Genomic DNA, 17,976 nt, shown 5'->3' on the forward strand with positions numbered 1-17,976 from the left:
TTCTTCTTGACCGTAATCGAGTGTCTATTAATTACTTACAGAATCAGGATCATGTGCGTTTGGCGTGGACGGCTGCGCTGGCCTGGGCGGTGGCGGGTAGCCCTATAAACAAAATTATGTTTATTACACAGTTGCACCTAATTTATTCTTTTGATAAAGGAAGGTTATGTGAAGTGGTGTTCTGATTAAATATTGCAGTAATTAAACATTCTTATTAGATTTCAACGTTTAAGCACAAAACGTATGCCATAGAAGGTTTGTGATCAATGTTTATCACTATCTCTATTGACACTACTTCCATCTGGGTATAGTTGATTTTTTAAATCCATAGCCAAACCCAATCCAGTAAGAAAACCTAACTTTAAACCTATTTATAATATGCTGTCCATCAGTATACATACAATATTTTCAAAATAATAACACAAACAAAAACAAAAACTGTAGTGAACAACACAGAGTGTTTAACTCAAAGTCGTCGGCAATACGAATTAAATCGCAATTTCAAACGGACGACGATGACAAAAAGTTCACAAGCTTAAGCTCAAAGTTTTGTACGCCACTGTAAGCCGAAGGCCAGACTTTCGTACTGAAACTACGTCCGGACAACAGTACTAAAACACTTAATGTAAAAATGAAATCACGTAAAGCTGAACAAAGGACGTGGATAGACGCCTAACAAAAGGAATATTCTGTAATACTGAAGCAGTTATTTCTGATTTTCCTTTTTTTCAACTGCGAAAATAGAAGTGTGTCACAACTTCAAAGACCAAATTATATCAATTCAAACACGTAAACTAAATTCGTTTTTCTAAAATTGTATTAAACTTTGACGTGAAATATTTGGTTTACTTTGAAAGTTTCAGTGAAAGTTAAAAATAGTGCGGTAATAATTTCACGGCGGAGTGTTATGATTCACAATGGAATATTACAGCATCGAAAATAAGGGAGGAACTTTTGCGAAAATACCAAATAAACATCTAATTCAACATTTTGCTCGCGAATATCAAAGTTGTAACGGAGTCCGCAATTTGGAACGTTCAAACTTTATCTCGCAAAACATACTAATTGTTTTACCTCGTTGACATGATAAATGGGAATTTTATGTAACGGGTGGCTGCAGTTACTTCACGTTAATCATTTTTAGGATGCGATAAATATTAATTATAACGATGTAAATACTTTGGTCAAGGAAACAACAGACACAAATTATTGTAAAGTTTAATATGCGTTAGTTTACCACACATTACTAAAATTATAATCTTGTTATAATGTCTTTTATCTGCAGTATCTTTTAATGAACGTACTTGATAAGCTATTCAAAATGAATTTACGATACATATCATAAAGGGAATGTGCAAATAATCCTGTTACTTTACTAAAAATACGTTCAAAAAGAGGATTAATCCGTTTAATATTTCCGGCATTAACTCTGATGAGAGTAGCTGTTCAAAATTAGCGAGGAAAGTGCACGCTGACTGTAACAGAGGTAAGTCTGTTCCAAACTTATAATGAATTGCAAACAAGTTTGTGAAACGGCCACGACATGATCTCTTTATCAGATAGAACACGTTTCAAATAACACGGATTACGGTGCATCTATTATATTTTTTGTATATTTATAGATATTGAAATCATAAATGTCTTCAAATATTCTCAAGGACATCCAGCTATGTCACAAATATCTAGTTAGGTATGTACTATAAAAGCATTTTTTCTTTTGGGAAGATTTTTGCACGTGACATCTCGTGGCACCCACTCGAGTGTAAAGTCGTCTGTGACTAGTGACTACCTACGAGTACATGCTCTCAATAAATCGGGCCATCTCTAGGTGCAGCCTTCATACTTCAGTCAGGGCTGCCCCTGCGGCCACCTCCAATAAAACTTTATCATAATAATAGAACAGTAAGTAGACGAGTCACACAATAGACAAGACAAATGTCAGTTTCTCTTCTCTTTACAATTGAATTGCATTATTTTGCGGAGATTGCAAAAGGGGGGAGCGCGCGGCATAATTTATCCAAGTCGGCAATTCCCGACAGCCCTGCCACCGTGACTCCGCCACAGGAGAGAGAATGTACGCCCCACCGTCAGCGCTTTAGAGGTTTCCAACGGCGAGCGAGGCTGCCACACTAAAGTTCGGAGAATCCGGAGCATTTTGCAGTTTGTTATTATGAGAGCGGAGTGCTGCCAGCGATAAGTTGCTCTTTATGTACGGGGAAAAACAAGGACACAGCGTAAACTCACTTCTTACTTAATGTTGGAGTTGTGAGTTACCAATAAGTTACCTAAAGCGAAACATGGACTTTATGAGGTTTGTTGAACATTTTTCATTCTAGCTTCATAGTAGTTAAAACTAAACAGAAAAATATTAAGACCTAAAGCATTCCTATTCCTTATAAACTCAATAACATGCATAAGCTTAATGACAAAGAGATTCGAAAAGAAAATCTCCCGAGGCGCACTTCAGAAAAATCAAGCAATTAATCGCACGGCCTTTGACAAATATATTTCCTTGACAATAAAATATACTGAGTTTTTACTGGCGAAGGCGAACGGCCGGGCTAGAGAACGGGTAGAACTGTCTCGTGCAACCGGCGCGCCTACTGTGGGGGAATATTAAACGGACCGTACCCCGCCAGCCATGCCATTATTATTATCTTGCCATTCTGTCCCAGTTCCGGGATCCAATATCCAGTATGCTACGCTATCAACCGATGTGATTGCAAAGCAAATGTTGTGTATCATTACTATTCGACTATCGAAAGGTCAACGTTAACGATATTGGCCCCTGCGAAGAGGATGAGGTGAATAAAGGGAGGTGTGTGTATATTGCAAGGTGTATATTTGTACAGCTCTAGCGTATTTAATGTTGCTTTAATACGAAAGTCCAGTAAAATATAATTAGTGATTCCTCATTACCGCGCGGCTGGCGTGGCCCCTCTGGACGTTCGTGCGTCTGCTGGCTTATGGTTATTAATAACGCTGGCCGCCCGCCCCGCCCCGCACTGCGGCCCCCTCTGGCCCCCACGCTCGCCCGCGCCGCACGTCTGACATTTTAATTCCGGAGCCGCGACTATGGACTCAGTCCGCTGCATCATTTTTATCGACAATTTTGTCGACATCCTAGAGGCACTTCTCTATTCATAATGAATAGCTTGAAGTATAAAATTGATGTTACAGTGTTAATAATACAAATTGCGAGAACGATTAACAGAAAAAGTACCATAATTTTTGAGTCAATAGTTTCTAAACGTTGCTTGTCACAAACAAAAACTGTATCCTTCAAATATGTATAATGTAAAAGAAAATATCAATGCGTCGATATCGACAAAATCATCTACTCTATGTGAATCGTAATCCTTACATAGTCAGTAATGAAACATTCGAATTTGAATTACATCAACGGTTAAGTTGCGATCGGCCGCTAGTAATATTCCATCTAGTCGGAGGCACGCGTACAATAATATCGAGTGAGTCAGTGAACATCACTAGCCACGAATGCTACAATGGCGGTCGGGCGAGCGCAGGTCGAGCGCAACATGGCTGCCTGGTAGGCGGTTCGAGTGAAAGGGACGGAGCAAGCATCGACTAGTGCTCTCTCTATCGCACTCGCACGCAATGCTCGCATCGATCTCCACTCTCTGTGCTCGCCCCCAGCACCAGAAAGGCGGAACTAACAAAATTACAAAGCGCTTTCGAGCCGCTAATCATAAAATAAGATACGACGTTTCATTTCGACCGTACGACTCTCGAGCGATCACGATGCTGAAATGGCCCTTGACTCTCAAATTTCTCTACTGACATCGTAGAGTATTACCGAGCGTAGCTCGCCGAGAATTTGGTTAAGCCTCCGCATTGAATAGATTTATGTTGTTTGTCAGAACAGAGCAATAACAGAAACAAACCAGAACTTAGTGTTTTCAATAATGCTTTAGTTTGTATGGAGAATGATAAAGACTTGGAATTTACTTTTATCATTTGTACCTTTCTTATTCGGTTCGAAAAAACAGTATGTTTTGGAACAAGACAAGAGTTGTACGCGAGTCTAAGGTATAAAATGTAAAAGCTCCACATACATCTCTTCGCAGCCGGCGTCGATGCCGGCCGGGTTTATGTTAGCATAAATTGTAGCCGTAGCCTGGCGGCGTTTAGTTCCAGAGCTGTATAAAATCGACACAAGCCGCGCGCTCCCGCTGCCTCGGGAGTTTCTGCTCCGTCGATTACATGATATCTTGAGTGACGTTTAATTTTTGCACCACTCTCTCATTCTCCGAGATAAGGTTACGGAGTTGAATGAGTCACATTCTAAACTGTATCTCCATTTGTTTTGATAATGAAAGTAGAGTCTGAAGTAAATAAATGACTGACTATTCTGACTAGTGAAGTGGCACATCGTATCAATACTGTTACAATTTAATAACGTTTTATAAGTTACCAAAGACACGACCCATTTAAAAAAATGCTAAACTTTTTATGGGCAATAAAAATAGTAAAGTAATGAGTAAGCACGAGGAATGCAAAACGAAATGTTTCATAGAGAAACTTGCGACTTGTTTAGAGCGTTTCGTTCGCATGCAAAGCTGCCAACATGTGCTACATCTCCATTATAACGTGAAGCCGTCGCTAGGCCGGCCACGTGCGAACCATACGCCGGCCGGAGCAGCGAGTAAGGACATAGAAATATGTAAATCGCACGTCGAGCCAAAAACGTTTGCTCACGCTCACGATGAATGCTGATCGCCGCACTATGACGAACCGATCATCCATGACATCGATCTGAAGTCACGGAAGACCTGATACCTATTACCGCACTTTGCAAATACAACACGTTTGCTATTTTTCGTCAATAATAATATTTCTCTTTTACTTTCAATGATCTATTAATGAGTTATTTCTTTGAACAAAACAAACGATTTTCTCATTCATAGAAATATCGGATGTCTGATGGAGATAAGATTCGTTCCCTCCATAAAGCAAACTAAACAAAACTGTAACAGGCACAAAGTAACCTAACACTCTGGATATATCAGAGAATTCAACTAATGTCCTTAGAATACAGTATAAAGTTGGAAACTTTTCAAGCATATGATCCAAGCGAGAAGTTTTCGTGGAAACACCAACTACTTACTTGGAAAATGGTTGGATATTTATTTGTTTGCTGTAAACGTGCAATTCCCTTATCGAAGTTATCGACTAGAGTAAGTCGTACAAGTTCTAGTTGGGAAGCTCGTGGGACAAGTTTTTAGGCCGGGGTCAAACGTCCACCAGGGCGAGGTAAAACTTAATGCCTAAACATAAAGTAATCCCAAACACTCAACAAGCCACTTCAATAAGGGCTACAAATATTTTGATACAATCAAGATAAATAAAGCCGAGGTAGAAGATATTACTTGAGGAACACAGATATTATTGTTAATGTTGCCAAGAAAAACAAACCTATATTCCACAACGACTGTTATAATGCGTAAAAAAGAGTGGAGAGAATAGCGAAACAGGAAAACAAACATAACGAAAGTAAAAGTCTTCCATTAGGTGGGGTATGGTATGACCATAGACGGTTTATTGAAATAGTTATCGTTGAGGATGGTAATTTTTAAAAATTGCTAACAACGAAGGTTTTCGTACATTCGCCAGCAGTTTAATGTGTAACGATAACAGTAAAGTTTATAGCCAAAGTTCCATCTACCGAGTTCCCTGGATTACTATACTTTCCATATAGAGTGGGTTCAATTTCGTTAAAGCTATACAGATTCGCATCTACGTGCGTGCTGACACAAGACCATACAGAGTATAAAGCAAAAATGTAAGAACTCATTACAAACGAAATATAAATATCTGTTTGTATCATGTAGTGAATGACCAAATGTGCATATAAATTATTGTCTTGTATTCATTCATACTTTATTAATTGATTTTCATTAGCGATAACTACACCGTTTTACAACCAAGAAAAGTATGACAACATAATGATGAACAAGATAAACGATTGGCCTTCTGAAACCTAACTTACATTAAAACCACTTAGCGTAGGCAATATGAATAAAAGTAACGAGATAAGTTATTTTCGGTTATTTTCGATTAGTAACAAACCGTTTATCATGTTTTCGGGTAGTTATCTCGCGAGGCGTACATTACTTAGTCTAGCAGTGTAGTTTTGGCTAAAATTATCGAAAATTTCCGTCGACGACGCGGTACGTTTTCCGTGATATCTGCGCGATAAACGAAATGCAAACATGACGCCCGCCGGCTCCTCGCACCAACACGGTTTACTTATTAAAGTTTCGGCTAAAGATACGTGCAAATGGAAATGGTTTTAGTATGTGGTAAACTGAAAACATACTCGTTTTTAAATTGATTGGTAAGTACAAAGTTGTGTACTGCTATTTATTTAATGAAGAATGAATTTGTTTAGCAGTGGACTTTTCCAGCTTATGCCGATAATTATGAAATCACGTGAGAAAATAAATTTCACTGTTAAAATAGGAAAACAATAACAACAAAAGAATAAAGTCACGAGACTTAATTTTATTACATAACAAAGAAAAGAAGTGCTTATTAACTTAAATGTCTTTATAAACTATTTGAATGGCGGATAAAAAGGTTACCCGATTCGGATTTTACAGTGGCGTATTGACTGAATTTGCAATTCAGAGCCGGCAGAACGGCGTACGTTAACTGCTCGTGAGCCAACTACTAGTTGGAATTACCTTTGCTGTTCAACGTTAGCTACTTCATCTGAACGGGCGCAAATGGAATGCAATGAACTTTTCACGTAGTGTTCAGAACGCTAACTAAAGGTGAGTTATTTTAATCACTTGAATTAGCTTAATGAACGTACAGTGTGCTATAAAAATAACGTTTGTTTTAGTTTAATTAGATTCAGTTTGATTTAATCTGGATTAAAAGGGTCATTCTGTCTGCTAAAATAGCTATTGAACAAAGAGGAATAGTTTGAAACGTTTCATTAATGGAAGCCGGAATTTCTATTATTTGACCTAAAAAGAGAAGAATATAAAGTACTTTCCGTCCTTATTACATATCAACATGAGACTCGATTAACGATAAACAAACGCAGTATTATGAAATCTTAGGCAAATAGAACAGCTATTTTGATATTCTTAGACAACAAGTAACAGCAAAGAAGTAAAACCAATCAAATGAAAATACAAGTCACGACATGGTTCAGAGGACGTTCAAATCGAAAGAAGAATTCGATTCATTGTCTTGGAACCTATTGATATTTTTTATCGGCAATCACTTTAAATACCAGTGCTTAGATAATGTATAAAAAACATGTAATACGATTATAAACGAACATGTTTCTGTGACTCATTCATAACAATATGAATAGTAAAAGTTAACTATCTCACAGTTACACAATAAGTCAATGTTAACGCTCGTTACCCAAAAAGTTTTGAGTAAGCTGTAAATCATGCATAACAAACTAGTTGAAAACTTCGTTTCAAGGCAAATAGGAAGTTTTCCGTCTTTAACTTCGTAAGTTTAATCTCAAGAACTTAGTTTCAAACGCATTTTCTTGTTTAATAAGTCTACTCTTGCTTTCATGTGTTGCCAAAACAGTGTCATAATTTGTATATTTAATCACCAGCAGACCATAAGGTGACTCATACATTTCTATGTGTGACGATGTCTGATAGAACAGAGAAGAATAAGGCATAGTGTTTATCCTGGAGTTTGAGATAAAATGAAGAATAGGAGGGGGATGAAGAGTTGAAAAGGGACTAGAAAGACTACTCTTTAAAACGCTCGGTATTACTCTTGGAACACGAGAATAAAAAGAGAAGAACAAAGACAGTATAATAAAAATAAGACCTCAAAGTCAATATGCAGTACCTTAGTACAGACTTATTTAAAGGGACACATACTAACCATAAACTGGGATATCGTTTCGTTTCAAAAACGTTGTTAAACGTCAATATGCCAAAGAATAACATAAGGAAATGTTAGATTGTAAGTGTAATAAGGAAGACATCCATAGCACGCATCTTTCCATATAAAAATACATACTCTCGAAAAACATAACCCTCCTTCTGGAGCAGTCTGGTAAAAACACTTAGCTTAGCTGAGTCCGTTTCCACCAGTGCTATGTGTATCAATGAATATGATTGGTGGAAGCCAAACGTATCCACAGCTACGTAGCAAAGCACATCTCTGGTGGAAAAGCAGCCTCAAACCTGTTTTAACTCATAAGATAAGCAGTCTCCGACGTGGTTATTTTACAACAGTTTAATGTTTCCGCACTCCGCTATGTGATTACCGGATATAAAAGACGACTTCGCTTCCGACAAAACCAGTTTTTCACTGTCAGCGAAGAGGACAACACGGCAAAAGTAATGTTTCCGAAATAAGATTTGAGTATAATTAACCAAATCTGGTACTTAATATAACTGATATAGGAGAAATATAAAGATTTCGATAAACAATTGTAAAAAGATATACTAATAGGCATTTGTAGTAGACGAATTAGATAAGAGCATTAATTTCAATTACGTTTTGGTGACGTTTGGAAGGCTAACATTGAACAAAAGGGTTGACCTACTCTAAAACAAAGTTAGCATTATAAACCTCCGTTTACTGGAGCAGGTCGTTTCAAACTTCAAGGATAATCTGTCCCCGAAAATATACAAAGTATTGTTTTTTTTTGTCTATTATGCAATACTCTCAAATCTCTGGGGTGACTCGGTTTCAATAGTAGATATCACCTGTCAGCTGGGTTCCGGTTTAGGGCTACCCCAAGGTCGTAAAACACAACAAAAGGATTATTTACACAATCATAGCAGGTGGACTGGACGGCGCCGGCCTTATCTACCTGTCAATATATTACATTTACTACTACGTCAAAAGCATTTGTCCATTATTGTGATTGCGGCACTTTTTTTTTTCTTAGACGAAGTCGTCGTTTACGAAGAGACTTTCGGACTTAGGCTTAGTTACTTCCGACAGGGGAACCATCGCCTAACTTGGCAAGATCTACATCGATAGAGCTTAATCTTAACTTCTTGAATCTTGAAGGCATTAAGTTCTGTCATTCACTGTTTTATAAAGTAGATAATTATTTTCTTGATATGGTATAGATAGTTTACCTGGTGTGGCGGTGGTTGAGCCCCATGCGGCGGCATATGGGGCGGGTGCTGCGTATCCTGAGTTGGCGACATGGCACCGGGCGCGCTTTGCCCTGCGCCTGGGCTAGGCGCACCCGGTGGCTGCGTTGGTGGCTGAGGGGAACCGCCTCGCTCATAGCCCTGCACAAAACAATAGCTTTTAATATCAAACTAGACTTGACAAGATCAATCAAAACACTGAAATACTTTAAAATCGACATAAAACCATTACACCTTCCAGTAATGGTAAGAGATTTGGAATGAATTTGCAAATAATATGATGAAATATTTTATCATTTTGTTTTCATGTTAAACGAAGCATCAAAAACATGTTATCTCAAGTCTAATTTTATTAATAAAGATGTTTCCAACTGGAAGAGTAATAAGGAAATTGCTAGAAGTTATTCAAGTTGTCGACAATAGAGCTCAAGTTCAAAAGGGCTATAGCTTCTACACTGAACAAACGTTCAATATAAGAGATTGGGAGAACCGGAAAATTCATGAAGTGTTCCGGCTGATATAATGATGACTTTGACCCCTTTGCTTCCGTACAAGATCGTAAAACATTGAGAGTTTATCGCCCCTCGTGTGCGTGGCGTAAATTCGTCTGAAGAAGATGAATGGATCTTGCAGATTCTTGAACATGGACAACTGTTATGTTTTTCGAGATGTTTTGTTGTGTTTATGTTAAAAGCATTATATGCTTTAAGTTCTTATGTTTTCCTATAGAGAAGAATTTCTAAATTACCCTGAATAACATTTGAAGTTATTTCGGTAGATACAAACATAGCTAATAGATGTTTATAATTGGTGTGTGTGAATTCACAGAATACGATATTTATGTAATCCATTCATGAGTATTAAGAAGTATTACTTCCATGGCCACAAGTACCTTTCGTAGAAATTTAGATTACCATTAATGGAATAGTAAGGGTCTACCTACCTCTACCTACTGTCTACGTAATACAACATGACACTTGTGTTCACACTTCTTACAAATACTCTGCCAGACGACAGAAGCCATCAAAGAAAACGAAAATCTAAATTGACAGAAAGATTAAATCCGCCAGCATTTGTCACCGCATAAAACTTTCATTGCTTAGGGTTCGTGTAAAATGTAACCGGTGTTGTAATAATGAATCGAGCCGCAATTGAAATGGGAACACTCAATTAATCACAGCCGACAAAGCTCTCGTGTCCTTGGCCGTGACTCAGAATCGCGAGCACGCTCACTCTAATTACCAACCTTTTTGTTATACACTTATTCGGGTTCTTCGAGACATTCGAGCTTTAAGGTATTATGCTAATGGTATTGTCGTCCGTCTGGCAAAGATAAGTTTTAGACGAATTCATCGTAAATATTATGGAACATTCGCCTTCTATAAGAAGGGATTTTCTTCGTATATCTTGAACGTCACACTTTCGTCACAATACATAATAGTTACATATCTTTTCAGGGTAAACTTAATGTCATTTGTTATTGATTCTTTCTCATCCATTTACTTATTAATCAAATCTGAATAGTGATACTACTCTGTGAAGTAGAGCAAATTATTGTTACAAAACGGGTTTCGGTAAGCGTCATAAACGACAAGTTCACCACGATAGTATAACTATTAATGATGCTCACACACACATGCACATTAAATACATAGTTGGTATAAAGCAACGGGCACGTGCAAGAGCAGGGTCGGCGACCACGAACGGCCTTGACCGTGCATCCATTATGCACACCCGTTTACTTGCAAACGAGTGCACCGCAACGCATCTACGCCTACTAGTGCCTATGTAAATATGTCTGTATGTATAATAAACCAGCACGAAAGAGCTCTACTATCGAGTGACGTAACATGATTGGTCGTACCGACGGTATTGTTGGCTGTTTCTAGTTGTGCCCCGGGTTTTGATGCAATGCACACGTTGTTCAATTAATTGAACGTTTCGCAGGGAAACATGCAATGCAATAACGTCGTAAAAACATCGTTCAGGTTTTATTGGACAAGTAATTCGTTAGATTGCGACTAGTATCCAATTTATTCTCAATTACATGACTTGCTTGGCTTTTTTGGCCAACAATCATGACTTATCTTTTTGGTCCTTATTGGCGTCCGGTACACTATACCTATAATACTTATATTATTTCTAGAATTCCAATACAAATGAAATAAAGGTAATAGAATAAACCAATCCCATTCCGAGATAACACAGTCGAGTCGCCCGCCCTCGACATAGATCTTGCTGACAATGCAGACATTTATTGCATCAGTCAGTCTCACAATGCTTTCACTCGGCAGCCAGTTTCCGCGTCACGTTTCAAGGCTGCAGATAAGGTTGGCCTGATATTTACTAATCCAGGTCAAGAGGAGTCATTCACTTTTTATGTTTCCCCCTACCGGCTGGCGATAATTGAATAATAATCGTGACGTCAACAGTTCACGGCCTCCTGTTACGTGTTATTGTTCTTGATAACGAAACAATATGTTTGTAATTATAGCGCGTGTGACATTGTAATTGTAGTGCCAAACAAGTTTCAGAATCGATTAGTTTGTATTATGGGAATTATTTTAAGCCTGGTAACTAGGTTTTGTTGCCACTGAAAAGGTTCGCGTGGGCTGCATTTATTGTAAGTCTATTTTAGGTACGCATACGCTTGAAGTTTGATTCAAAATAGCCATGTTATAATCAGCTTAACGTGGCTCTGGCATAATGGGCTCCGACTAAAGGACCGCCTCGCTACTGTGTAATTGGATATGCTGCGTTCATTTACCGGCAAAGCCGAAACCTATTCAATACCTGGCAATACGGTACGAGCCATTGTCATTCCCATTAGCGTCACCCTGACTATAGGTACGTAGCAAGTTTGTGAAGTACGTAATAACATTGGACAGACAGCCTTAATGACACCGGACAGTGAAACGAACCCTAAGCAATCTGTATAAATCAAAGCAGATTTATTTAAAAGCGTATCCAAAATAAACGGCTTCGTTGTCAATTCGAACAATTCGTCAGTGTACATAGTAAGTTTCGAAGGCGAGGGTGGGTCGGGTGGTAGGTTGTCTGCGTCCAAAACAAAATACAAAGAATTGTTAGAACTTTCACTGAATAATAATTTCGCGGTAAAAGTTTGCCGAACAGAACATAGCAGGAAATCGGGACTAATGCTTAGCAACTGAGTTTGGCTGAGTTTCAGTCGAACATCCGCGCCAGTCGCCAACCAATCCATCAAAGGAGGGTGACTGGATCGGGTGTGGGGTACACCCCCCGTACCCACATAAATATTGCGGGTAGGTGAGTACAAACCCTTTGACCGAGTTCTGTTTACTTTCGTTTTCGCTCAGCTGACGGGGCCGCCACCCCACCCGTGCACCTCCACTATTATTATGATAATTAGAGACCTATCAACGTGATATTAACTACACAGTCTAATTGTAGCAACACTACGTCAGGATCGAGGGCGTGACGGCCCCGGTCCGGTCCTGGTATCACCCAATTTCAAAATCGATGAGCTGTAATTTATGGAACAAAATAAGATAATCTTTTGAACGGACACTTTTTTGTGATGCTGAAGTTTTATGGGGAGTCTTGTTGGGTCGGTCCATTTGTGTTGCGGTTGTCGGGTTTTTTAAAGGCCTCACCCTTAGGTGCGAACAGGGGTGTCCCCGAGAGCACTCAAGGTTGCAACGAGTGCGGACGCGGTAGACAGGGCGTAGACGTGCATTATTAGGTGGGTGCCGGAACACCCGCGGGAGTCGAGTTGGGGGCGGTAGGGGTGCGCGTACGTCATCACCTGAGGCGCGCCCTTGAAACCGTCGTCGCATTCATTGCACCCGGATGCGGCCCGTATCTCCAAGCCCGCAATACTCGCACTCAAGAAACAACCTACCTACCTATACATCTTATAGTCTCTGGGAAACATTGTGACATCACTTTGAGCAAACCTAAACTCAGTAAGACTGATCTTGCAAAGCGCAACTTGCCACTTTTCGAAAAGTCATCAAATATTTAGGTCTACTGAGAACTTAGAGACAGGCGTAGGCATACAAAATTTTGCTGGTGGTTCAGAATAACATACGAAGATCTCTATTTCTTGGTTATTCGACACTGTATCGCTATTTCTTTTAGGGCTTAAGTTTTATGTATCTATCTATGGCAGTTTAGTGCTTTAGATCTTTGACATAATAATAAAAGGCGGACAAAAATATATGACCATCCGATAGCAAGTCGTAAAGTTTTTATGAACTTAGTCTGTTTGGAGATTTCTTTTTGTTTAGCTGTCATTCGGCTTTGTTTATGTTCGATTATCTTACTTAGATTATATATTAATTTCTTCTTCAATGTTATACCAGTGAAACTTGTTTGCAGAGTAATGGAATAGAAGTAGGTATTTATGTATGAGAAGAAATAAAAATAATGTATGGCAAAATGGCAAAAATGGTCTTGCACTACAATTATGAAGTGAAAAAACATTTTTTTAAGGGTCCGACTTTACGTAGTGCTAGTGTAGTAATAGTGCTTTAAAATGGATCCATTAAATGACAATAGACATGCCATTTCCTGAGTTTTTTACAAGGGACAGATATACCTTATCAAAGGTCGGTGCAGGCAGTATGCACTATAATATCAATCTGCCTCTTAAGAGAATGACAGTGTTCTAAATTTTCAATTTTATAATATCCTGATCCTGACCAAACACCTGAATCCGGTAGCAGTAGTTTGCCGTCGGCCGTCGGACGGTAAACGCAGACCAACAAAAGTGTATTCGAATTCTGTAAAGTATTTCCATTCCTAGTAACAAATAACGAAATTGCTTAGGTAGTAAGAAAATTAATTAGTCTAAATTTAGATAATTTCTATAATAAGTCTACGATAAACCTATTCTAGCACAATTATATTTAATGAGGACGTTAACGCATCGCTAAGTGTCTTGTCACAATTAAAAACAATGCGCTAATTAGTGGACTATAATGTTTAGACGTTTATTTTACCGGTGTACTGATTTCTGAGTCGTCTAGTTATTCAGGGATTACATTTCAAGTTTATTCAGGTACAGTTGATATAATTAGGAATATAAGAAAATTCGAATAGCTATTAGTTTAAATATCACATTGGTTTAGATTACAGTGATTTCACAGTTTTGGATTAAAGTTTTAAATAAATAAAAGAAGAGAGAAGTGAATACTAATGTTTGTGGGTTTGTCAGTTAGTCTGTCATAATTAACTATAGAGACAATTAATTAACTAAACTTATAACTAATAAGTTGAATGATAGTCGCCCTGTCAACAAGATAAGGCACATGTCCAAAGCTGGCCTGTGGGCGTTCTCTACATGAGAGGTAATAATTTTCTCGATTGACAGGTAACTTAGAAATCATAGTTTAAAAGGTTCAAGTTTGCCGGAAAACTACTGTTCTGTCGGTGTTAATAGGGTAATCGACAAGATGTGAAAAATAAAAATCTATTTAGTCCGTTAGTTAATTAATTTAAAAATATATCAGACACGTATTCTTTATTTTATTATATGTATAAGAACACAATAGCTAGATAAAACGAATTAAATTTAAGTTTGGGAGCTAGCTACATCACTATAAATCGTGATGTCACACGTTATTTGAAATCAATATCGTCGAAAGTATTTAATCTAAAAATAAGCGACTAAAGTTGTAAATTAATCTATACGACGGACATTAAAATATAAACTGTTCTATTAGTCCTTAATCGTCTCTTGCAAAACCCATAGGAAGATCAAGGGTGATTACAGTTATGTATTCTACCCTACTAAATCGTCACCCCCCACGGCTAAACTGACAAGAAATGTAACTAATTTTGATGTAAGATATGAAAGGAGATTCAATAAAAAACATTTTCTTCTCCCTAAAACCAATTCATTAAATCGTCCTTCAATTTCATGAATGAAGTAAGCTTAGATTACAATCTTTGATGTGTGTTGCTCATCAAAGGCAAGTTATTGCTTGAGTGATTTACTATCATGCTATCTTTCGGTTACTACGTAAATTGGACACGATACTTATAAAATTTGAAAAAAAAAAATGCAGGCTTTTATAAGTCAATATACTCGTATTAAATAAGAAAAATAACAAATTTAAAATCCTGTAGCAACAAGAAATGTTGCTACTAATGCAAATACATGAATGTGCGAAGATAAACAAGCGCTAGATGTTCTGTTATTTATTTTTAGGGTATGTCAAGGTTCTACACATAAGATGTCCTGGACTATGAGACAATTTTACCTCTTTTACGTATTATTTACATATGTTTTGAAAACAGCCTTGTTCGTAGTAGAATCATTTCTTAACATCGATTTCTACATGAGTTCCCTCCAAGAGCCCTGCTTCAAACGTACCTCTGGCTCCGTTGCACAACGAGCTTACGTCAGCGAGCTCGCGGAGCGGCTTACGTCATTCGAGCGTATCTTGAGCCTTCAAGCTAACTTAGAACTTACGCCTATGGCTTTTAGAGTCGTGTTCCTACGAAGACGACTTAAGTATGATAGAACGTTTATGTTCACGTGAGTGGATGAGGCTCCGACGCGCCGCCGCCGGCTCAACGATTCTGAGAAACGTTCGAGTCGGCTCTCTAGTTTCGGACTCGAATATGAATCCTCCAACAACCAAGCATAAACATATTTCTAAGAAGACGACATCGTCAGAATCGTTTACAGATAGATAACTTCTTTCCTAAAAGCTTTTGCAAGTGGAAATTGCAATTCATTGAGCAAGGCAAAACTTTGAAAGATTTTGCACTTTTAAATAATACATACTGTCTTAAACATACATGTTTTAGAGATTTGTTTTTGATTAAAGAAAAAACTAAAACCTTTTCCGCGTAGGATGCAAAAATCTATTAAATAAACAGGTTCCTTAATAGCTTTGTGCTCGACAGGGTAGCCACCGGATATGGCTATCGTTAAAGCTGTAATATGCCTTTACCTCTCCACTGGTGTAGGCTAACTACTAGGATACTTTTAAAGTTACATATTTCCTGTAACGATCAAACTCAGTGAAAAAACTTGAAATGAATACCTGTACGTTACAGTTTTAAATGTAAACGTATTAGGTAGTTTATTTGAAACTAAAAGCTTCTAGCAAAATTTGCATTCAGTGTATATTGCGAGGTGCTATTTTCACATATCATGCCTTTCAAATAGAGATACTCTCAAGCTTATGGCAGCGTGCACTCGTGAATAGTTCTGTAAATGCTCACTGTGTGCAGCTTAAAATTTATCTCTCGTTTTGTTGTCAAAAGAATATTTCGAAGAGGGGACACTCTTGAGAACAGAATTTCGAAAAGCAGATGGCATTTTGATGATGAATGAAATAGTAATTTTTGTTTGTATCAAAGTAGTCACCGTCTTTCATGTGCATATTTCACTTTTTTCAATAACAATGTCCAAACATGTAAATCTCTTTGCACCAACGAAAAAGCATTGTATGAAACGTTTGAAAAACATTTACAGTTGTACAAACGAACAGCGAAGATAAATTGAACTGTCCAAAAACTTTAGTTCCAGTTCCAAACAGGGTTTTTGGGGAACTGTAACAATTATGTTAAATTACACGTTTGTTTTTGTTGTCTAACATGAGTAAACAAAACAAACATTAGGTCAAATGTAATCACAAGTAGGTACTAACGTTATAATGGGTCGGGTTTGCGAAGGGATTAACTAAATCAATACATAGCACAAATTGACTTGCTATGGAATATAGATATTGATGCATGAAGGTTTATGCTAAGACGCTATGCAAGACCGAACTGCGTCCAGGGCATTAACCCTTGACATAGTATACTATACATCAAAATATGTATTTAGATATCTAAACACAGGACGTTGTCCTGCTATAAATCAATAGGTTATGTTTGAACATATAGTGTCCAAGCATTTTTAAGCAACATCAATAAAAAATTGGGCTTACAATATGGGATAAAATAGAAGAAATTTAGTATTTAAAGATGGTAGAAAAAGTTTGTTTGTCCGTATTAATATTAGCATTCAATATTGTATATTAACTAAAACATACAATAAACTTTTTCAAAATGTTCTGAGTTATTAGTCACACAAATAATTATCATGTTAATTTATTAAAGTTATCAGAAAACGTACTACTTTGTTATCTTTAATTTGCATATTATCTATCATATGAATGCTCGATATGTTAATAATATTATACGTACTTGCTCAAAGGTGGAGAAGTCGACTAACTAGTTTCTCTAAAACACCTGTATATCTTAAGTGACGAACATTTGTAAAGCCCCTTATTCGACCATTGCTATTTCGGACCCTATAAAAGCTAAGTCATTTTTGCGAAAACCGGTTACTGTTGTTAGGCGTGGCAGACTAAGGGGAAGTCTTTTGTATCAGTGGACGTCTTCTGGTGGAAGATGAATCCAGCTCAAAACCATTAAGATTGTAAGAACCAAGGATTCCAGACTAGGAATGATGTAGACCCCCAGGGATACCATAACAGTTATTGCACAATAGATGGTCTTTTTAGCGAATCCGGTGACCGTTGATATGTAGGTCCCAATATTGGTGATAAGAGTGGTAAAAATCTTACATTTCTCTTAGAGGTTGTTCGCCAAAAAATAAATGCAATATGAGGGTTCCCCGTTATAATGTTACTATTACCATTCGATATTAATTAGAAAGACTAAAAAGTATAGTTACAAACCTGGTGTGGTGAGAAAGGCGGTCGTGAGTTAGGTGCTCCTGGGGGTCCTGGCGGTGGGTACCTCTGTGGGTACGATCCAGGTGGGCCATATGCACCCGGGGGTTGTTGAGGACCGCCCGGGGCACCTGCGTAAGGTGGCCCACCGTAGCCCCGAGGCGGCTGAAACA

At 37.9% G+C, this 17,976-nt stretch overlaps 1 protein-coding gene across 10 annotated transcripts in view; it reads right to left on the minus strand.

Annotated features, from left to right (window-relative positions):
* The window catches only part of LOC118277936 (trithorax group protein osa), an 82,481-nt gene that overhangs the window by 46,441 nt on the left and 18,064 nt on the right, over window positions 1-17,976 (minus strand). For all 10 annotated transcript variants that reach the window (XM_035596963.2, XM_035596962.2, XM_035596960.2 and 7 more), the window contains exons 2-4: window positions 17,810-17,968; window positions 9,105-9,263; window positions 40-102 (exon numbers count right to left, since the gene is read on the minus strand). In XM_035596963.2, coding sequence (XP_035452856.1) covers window positions 40-102; window positions 9,105-9,263; window positions 17,810-17,968 — 381 coding nt within the window. The remainder of the gene's footprint in view (window positions 1-39; window positions 103-9,104; window positions 9,264-17,809; window positions 17,969-17,976) is intronic.

This window comes from Spodoptera frugiperda, chromosome 18 (genome assembly GCF_023101765.2).
Source record: "Spodoptera frugiperda isolate SF20-4 chromosome 18, AGI-APGP_CSIRO_Sfru_2.0, whole genome shotgun sequence".
Classification (NCBI taxonomy): domain Eukaryota; kingdom Metazoa; phylum Arthropoda; class Insecta; order Lepidoptera; family Noctuidae; genus Spodoptera; species Spodoptera frugiperda.